Source organism: Rosa chinensis, chromosome 5, assembly GCF_002994745.2.
Source record: "Rosa chinensis cultivar Old Blush chromosome 5, RchiOBHm-V2, whole genome shotgun sequence".
Taxonomy (NCBI): domain Eukaryota; kingdom Viridiplantae; phylum Streptophyta; class Magnoliopsida; order Rosales; family Rosaceae; genus Rosa; species Rosa chinensis.
Window position 1 is genome coordinate 71,361,748 of NC_037092.1, and position 8,176 is coordinate 71,369,923.

The following is an 8,176-nucleotide window of genomic DNA, read 5'->3' on the forward strand; positions in this document are numbered from 1 at the left end:
CCGGGCCAGGTGAGCTACTACTATCCATGGGATGAACTGCCTGTGCTACCTCCTCGTCATAGGTAATACGAACTAGAGAGAAATTCTCATCTTCTGTAACCAAGTGAGGGATGGTTCTCTCCACCAACCCAGAATCAATAATGTTGTGATCCCTAGAAAATAGTTTGTGTAATGTTGCACAATGTAGTTCGCAATAGACTCTTGATCCTGCAAAGTAGTTTGTCCTGTAAACAAGGAGGTGATGGACTTGTTTAGACTCCGGACTTTAACCATGTTATGAAGAAAGGAAGTGTTGCGATCCCCATCCTTTAGCCACCTAATCCTTGACTTTTCTCTAAGTAGGGTATACTGAATGGACAACTCGGACTAGAATGTGGCAAGAGCTTCATCTACCCTTAAAAACCGATCCTCAGAAGGCCCCATCAAATTAATTTCTGCCTGAACAATATCGAGGGCCTGTCTTTCCATGTTCACTCTTGCTTGAATGTTACCAAAGTGTGTCTTATTCCAACTCTTGAGCATAATCTTCAAAGCACGCAACTTAGAGCTTAGTATGAACAGTGGGCAACCATGAAATTGCAGAGCATTCCAAAACCCATCAACTAGTTGAATAAAGATAGGATGATTGAGCCACATTCTCTAGAACTTAAAATGAGGACAAAAATTAAGAGCAAATCTTGAGGAGGACAACAAAATTGGACAATGGTCCGAAGTTGATTTAGTTAGAGTGCAGCATTCCAACTCTTGCCAAAAGTCAAACCAATTTAGGTTTCCCAAAGCTCTATCCAAACGAACCTCAGTTTGTCGATTAGTCCATGTAAAAGATAGACCCTTAGTAGGAATGTCAAGCAACCCGCACACCGTACACATTTGTTGGAAGTCCGTGCATGACGTTAAGCTAGGAGGCATACCACCCCGTTTTCATGTGCCCCAAAGACACAATTAAAGTCTCCCATTACTACCCATGGACCTTGAACAAAAGAATTTCTAATAAATGTCAAATCTTGCCAAAGAGACATTCTTCCAATTATAGTAGTCTTTGCATACACCAACGTGACAACATTAGTAACCCCATCAAATGAGTAAGAAAAGGCGACTTGCTGGTCGGTGGATGAAAGCAACTTAGGATGAATAGCTTCTTGACAAAGTACCCAGAGATTGGGAATTTAAGAACCTCGATCATTGGTGGCAAATGGAGTGAGACCCAACGATCTCCATAATGACCTATTAATGACATCTATCGAGACAAAGGGTTCAGATAAACCAACAAGTAACGGAAGATGCAAACGTACCAAATCCGAGAAAGCCTGTTGCGTATCATCATTTGCAATTCCTCGAGCATTCCAATACAGTAGCTTCATTAAAAAAGTTTATGTTTTGCTCTCTTCTGCAAGGGAGCCTGGCTTGAAATCGGCTTACGAGCCTGGACTTTATTGCTAGTTTTTGCAGACAACTTGAGATGTTTTTTTGTCTTCTTGGTGACAACAGGTGTAAATTCCCCTTCTTCTCTAGTTCTGGAGGCCTCTTCATAGACCACTGTGTGTACCAATGGCATCTCCGGCTCCTTGCTACCACTTGCAGTTATGTCAGCCACAACTTGCTCAAGTTCAACCATTCCCAGAGCAGCATGCTTCTCAAAGCCTGGGGGAATACTTTCAAAGGACGACCCTTCCTCGGATACTAGTTGTACATCTTGGTCCGGGGTTTCCACGAATGGCTCCAAAGTTCAGTTTACTCCCTCACACAAGTTTCAATGTTTTTCTGATCCATCCAGTTAGAGAAGCTTGGTTGGAACGACCCTGTTTTTTGGGCGCCGGTGAGAGGCGTCTAAACCTTGCCTTCTAGGCTTCGAACGAACCCTAGACCTTCCACGTTGAACCCTACCCTCTGCATCCTCAACGTTAGGGATTAAAGGGATCACCCTACAGTTTGATCCCAAATGTCCCATAAGGCCACACTTGGAACACATGGAAGGCAAGGCTTCGTACTCTACTTCAACGAGAACATGCTCTCCGTTAGCCCGAGACACCCGTATCTGTTGCAGTAAAGGCTGGGAAAGATCAACATCAACCAAAATCCTAGCGTAAAGGCCCACGCTACGATCTGCAGTGCGCGGATCAATCTTCAGAGGAACACTCAGTCCTTTAGCAATCTCAAAGAGCGTTTGTTGCTCCCAGAATGCAAACCCTAGGTCCCATAGTCGGACCTAGAAACACATGTGCTTGTTTGACCTACACTTTAATTTAGCATAACTTGTTGTTTCTTTGCATTAAAGGCCCCAAAGCAGCATTAACCAGATTGTCTTCTTTCTTGAGAGGAAGACTCATTACTGGAAAAGAGGACAATGGCCACACCACATTGGGGATGATTATGCTTTGGTGACTTAGAAGTACTAACTTTGCCAAGATTAGCCATCCAATTGCAAAACTTAAATCATTTTAGTGAAAATCGATCTCTTCATTTCATTCAGGTTCGATTATCCATGGTTTTCTTTGATTTTTCTTGTTCTATTTTTTCAATATTTTTTAGGCGTTGATTTGGTTTAATTTGATCTCAGAAGCTTCTATAGTCATGTACTTTTCTCTTAGGTGTTTTCTCAAAAGCTGTGATGATAGCTTTTTAGATCCTCTGTTAGATATTTGGAAGTTGTATTAGCGTGCTAGAACTCCTAGCATGAAGTTGATATGTAATGGAACAAAAATGAGCTCTAATTCAATTTATGTTTTTTGTTTTGAAATTAAATTGATCGTATTAGAAATCAATAGCCAAACGCTAGAGTCTACATACACTTAAACAAGAATTTCGGACAGAAAATCGGAAAAAATCTACCTAAGCAAATGCAACCCATTCATGTCTAAGGGACGCTCACATTTAAGCAAGCCTAAACAAGTAAGGACAACCTTGTCTCCTAAGGGAAAAAAAACCATTCTGCCAGACAAGCAATTGTGGTACAAGTAAAAAACTAGAAACGTCTTAGAAGCTTATAGAAGCCCATCTTTTTTGGCCAAATAGTTCATTCATTTAACATGTAGATGTGTATAAGGAAGCAAGAGTCCTAGGCCCAGAAGCCCAATAGACAAAAGCTTAATTAACCTACATCTTACAGAAAATAAAAAACTGAGGCCCAAAAGCTTAAAGAACTAGCTCCAATAGACCAGCCGCCATGGCTGCTGACCACCAAGCTGCAGAGAGAGTAATGTCGACTAAAGCTTCACTTCCAGATGCTAGAGGTCTATCAACCATCATTCTCCATACCTGAATAGTCTGCACAAGGACACAAGTACCAAAAAAACATAAAAAAAGTCCGTGGTGGTGGTGGAGACCACCAAGCAGCACAACGTCATTGGTCCGGCGACATCCACAAAATTTTGTGGAGTACCGGTTCGGCAAGTATTCCCAGGTATGGAGTTAGGTGTATAGACTCAGGTTGAGCACAAATGTGATGGTAGAATTGTGGAAAAAGAAAAAAAAAGGGGTAGATGATGAAGAGGGGAGCTGTATGAGGATGAGAGAAGTGAAAATAAATTTGGGCATCTGGAGAGGAATTGGGCTGGAGGAAATAGAACAATAAAGAAAATGAGACATAAAGCCTTAGATATGAGACAAAGCTCAGAAAAAACACACCACAGAGAGTAGAGGGGCTGTCGACTCTCAAAACTGTAGAGAGGTGGGAACCGACGGGGGTCTCATAGAAGTAGGGATGGCAATGGGGCGGGTTGGGGATGAGGATCGCAATATCATCCCCATCTCCGGGGTCATTCTTTACCCCCATCCCCGCCCTAATCCCCAATAAAAATATATTGGAGATTCCCCGTCCCAATCCCCACTGGGGACTAAGCCTCCAAACCCGCCCCAAATCTCCAATAAGAATTTAATAAATAAAATAATTTTTTCTCATATTGCCTTTTTTAAAATCAAAATCTACAACAAATAAATTTAAAATATGATTAAATTCATAAATCATAATTCAGTGAGTGCAAAAGTTAAAACACCATTAAAAAAAATAAATGGTTACACTTTTACTTTAATTGTCGGCTAGTCGGCCTGTTGTGCTCGTGTTGCGTCTCTCATGATATTGCACCAACGACTATTTGTGATGATGAGTTTAATCTGCATCTTATCACACATATTTACTAGTCAAGAAGTGGAGATGGCTAGTGCATATTCGTTTTCATGCATGGGTTCAGTCATAACTCAGTTGGCATGCTGGCGTTTGGATTTACGCATTTTATGGCCCGTTGTTATAAATGGTAGCTATCTTTCTCAACTCGTGGTGTAGTGAGTTTTTTGTACTATTAGTCTTAGGAGGAATGATTAGGTCCGTTAATCTGACTTTGACTGCGATACTTTCTTGTGAACACAAAAAGTTTGATACTAATCGCATTTCGCTGTTCAAATGTTTTCCGAGGGAGGTCGGTACTTATCGACAGCACCCGCTTCTGACCTCCTAGCCTCCTAGTCTTCGCCTGAGCTCCACCTCCGGTGTTTTTAACCCAGACGTGTAAATGGGAATAGGGTTTAGCTCATCTCTATCTGGTAAGCAGACTCTTCAACTCGCATCAATTTGCTCTTAATTTCACCCAAGTAGAGTTGGGTTTCCTTCAATTTTGTGAATTTCATAACCATGGATCCTCGTTTCTCTGAATTTCGCAATTTCGATGATCAAACCCTTTTGCCTGATATGTTGAGTGAGTACCCAAGTAGTGATCCCTCTCAAGATCATAGCTTTTTGGACCCAAATCCCAGTAACTCTTCATCAAGCTTTAGCCCTGAGGGAGATGATGGTGAGTTTTCTGACAGTGTGCTCAACTACATAAACAAGGTGCTTATGGAGGAGGACATGGAATCAAAACCCTGTATGTTCCATGACCCTTTGGCTCTTCAAGCCACTGAGGAGTCTCTTCATGAGATTATTGGAGGCAAGTACCCAACTTCCCAAGACCAAAACCCTCTTTGTGCTGATCAAAATGTGCATGGAAATGGGAATGGGAATGGGATGGTGGGTTGTGAGCTTATGGTTCCTGATGTAATTTGTAAGAATGAATTGTTAGTGCAATTTAACCGAGGGGCAGAGGAGGGTAGTAAGTTTCTTCCTAGACATCAATTGATTAGTGCGGAGGGTAACAAGCCTTATGCTGTGGCGGATAGAAAGGCCGGAGATGTGGTAGTTACGACCCAGAAGAATGGGAGTGAGCATTTTCGTGTTGGTTCTAGAGGAAAGAAAAATCATCAAAGGGAAGATATAGATTTGGCGGATGGGAGGAGTAACAAGCAATCGGCGGTTTATATGGATGGTGAGGAGGGTGAGCTGTCTGATATTTTTGATAAGGTGTTGCTCTGCAAGCCTATCATGAGTAAAGACGATCAATTCAGTCAGAATGGAGCAAACAATGGCTTGCAGCAGGATGGGCTATCTGTTGGAATTGGTAATGGGAAGGTTTGCGGCAAGAATCAAGGCAACAAGAAGGAAGTGATAGATTTGAGGGCTCTTCTTATTTCATGTGCAGAAGCTGTATCTGTTGATGACCGCGAGACTGCTAGTGAGCTACTAAAGCAGATTATGCAGCACTCTTCCCCACTTGGTGATTGTACTCAGAGGTTGGCTCATTGCTTTGCAAATGCTCTTGAAGCGCGGTTGGCTGGCACAGGAACTCAAATATATACTGCTTTAACTACTAAACGAATGTCAGCTGCTGATTCGCTGAAGTTTTACCAAGCTTATATTGCAGTCTGCCCGTTCATGAAGTTGTTGATGATCTTTGCAAACGATATGATTTTAAAAGCTGCTGAGAAAGCAGAAACACTTCATATAATAGATTTTGGTATCCTTTATGGTTTCCAATGGCCTGCTCTCATTCATTGCCTCTCAAGAAGACCTGGTGGACCTCCGAAATTACGCATTACAGGGGTAGAGCTTCCCTCTAGTGGTTTTCGACCAGAAGAAGGAGTCCAAGAGACAGGGCATCGCTTGGCAAAGTATTGTAGGCGATTTAATGTTCATTTTGAGTACTACGGCATAGCCAAAAAATGGGAAACTCTCCAATTTGATGACCTTAGAGTTCAAAGAAATGAGGTGCTTGCTGTTAATTGTCTGTGCCGATTTAAGTACCTCCTTGATGAGACAGTTGTGGCAAACAGTCCAAGAGATACTGTTCTAAATTTAATTAGGAAGTTGAATCCTGATGTCTTTGTCCAATGTGTTGTTAATAGATCCCATCATGCACCCTTCTTTGTTCCACGCTTCCGAGTGGCACTGTTCCACTTCTCTGCATTGTTTGATATGTTGGATAACAATTTGCCTCCTGACGATCAGATGAGATTTGGGTTTGAGAAAGAGTTTATTGGACGTGAAGTTGTGAATACAGTAGCTTGTGAGGGCTCTCAAAGAATTGTTAGGCCAGAAACATTCAAGCAGTGGCAGATTCGAAACATGAGGGCTGGGTTCAGACAGCTACCATTGGACCGTGAAGTCATGAACAAAATAAAGGATAAAGTAAAAATGGGGTACCACCCTTATTTTGTTGTTGATGAAGATGGCCACTGGATGCTGCAGGGATGGAAGGGCAGAATTATGTTTGCTTCTGCCTGTTGGGCACCATCTAGGACTTGAAATGCTCGACTGTTAGATTTGACTCGTACAATTTGTCAAATACAACTTCTTTTCAACCTTGAAGGTAAAAAGTTTAGTGTACAAGAACTTATACTTCAGTTGTGGAAACAATATAGGCGGGCTTTAGCAGTTGTTATCTCTATATCACGGCCTTTCAGTTTGGGGACTTGGAAGATCAGCAACTGTTGTAGTTGTCTGTGCGTGTTTTTGCTTTTCCTTTTTTTCGCCGAATTGTTGTAGTTCCCCACTCCCCTCTTTTTTTTTTCTTTTTTTTGTGTGTAACTATTGTGTATTACTTAGCACCACCCCACTGTATGTTGCTGATTTGTCAAGTTCTAGTCTGGGGCTGGATCCTCCCCTGTATATGTTGTAGGTCAGATGCTTTTTATGCAGCTTTTATATGTGGTGAAAGCTGGTCCAATAGGCTACCGCCTTACAATTCTGTCCCTTTTCTTTTCAAAGCGCTGCATAACTTCGGTATTGAAAGTTTGGCTTATGATTATGAACTATGAAGTACTAGTTTACTTTTCAATCTTACTTTAATTTGCGGAACTTTGATATGGCTGTTGTCTGTGGTCTCTGTTTTTCGCAATACTTCATCTAACTTCTGAAAGGTAAGAATAGGAAGACAAAAACTAAGAAGAAAAGGTACAGAAACAAGGACTTGTTTGGATATGACTTCTTAGAATCGGCAGTGTTTCTTTGAATCATCGGCTCCATTTCTTTCTGGTGCGTATCCAGTTTTATTGGTGAACCTAACTCTTGAACTTTCCAAGAGACAATGGCTGATATAGAAACAGAATAGTGCAGCAAATGATGTCGTATCTGAGATCGAGAAATGTATATACTGAGAATCTATAGCCTAATATGACTGAATACTAAGCATAGGTGTGCTCATCACAGTAGTCTAACATACCATTTCCAAGATAGAACCGGTCATTGATTTGATAGAACAAAGTCACAACAGATATTAGAGGTGACCTCGTTAACTCTGATGCAACTCGGTAAGAGCTGTGAATTTGCGATGCCATATATTTTCTCATGCTGTCCGATGCATCGTTACTGTATGTGTGCTATTTTTTATTTTTATTATTATTTGTTTAGAGAGATTATTTACACACATCCTATTCTACTTAATAAAATTTTAAATCACTATTTTACCCTTTTTTCTAAATTATAAAAAGTAAAAACCCAGTCTCCCCCTTCATATGCTCAATGGCAAACAACAACCGCTGGAGTGATTACTTGTTTACTAATATCTGAGTTATGCTCATGTATTTAGTTTTCTGATATTATTTTGATCAAAATTTATCTGAAATGCATTGTTGGTGACGGAAAATTCCGTTGAAGAGTTTGACTCACCAATGAATGCGGACTGGAGCGGAAGCTGACCTGGGAACAATCGAGAAGCTTCCCTCGAGCGTTGACCTGGAGTTTGACTGTCGGCTCGAGGAGAAGGGGGATACCTGCAGAAAACCCTTCGATACCTAAGTCAGTACGTTTCTTAGTTGTGGAGTACAACAAGTTAGAATTCGATATCTTACCTGGTCAGTATGCCCCCTATTT

At 41.3% G+C, this 8,176-nt stretch overlaps 1 protein-coding gene across 1 annotated transcript; it reads left to right on the forward strand.

Annotated features, from left to right (window-relative positions):
* Window positions 1-4,294: 4,294 nt before the first annotated feature.
* On the forward strand, window positions 4,295-7,129 carry LOC112201653 (scarecrow-like protein 14). Its single transcript, XM_024342565.2, has one exon. It carries the CDS (start codon window positions 4,625-4,627, stop codon window positions 6,608-6,610), a length of 1,986 nt encoding a protein of 661 aa, XP_024198333.1. The 5' UTR covers window positions 4,295-4,624; the 3' UTR covers window positions 6,611-7,129.
* The last annotated feature ends 1,047 nt before the right edge of the window (window positions 7,130-8,176 follow it).

Excerpts from the sequence above, each read along its gene's own strand:
- LOC112201653 (XM_024342565.2), top strand. The coding sequence starts at position 4,625 with ATGGATCCTCGTTTCTCTGAATTTCGCAATTTCGATGATCAAACCCTT.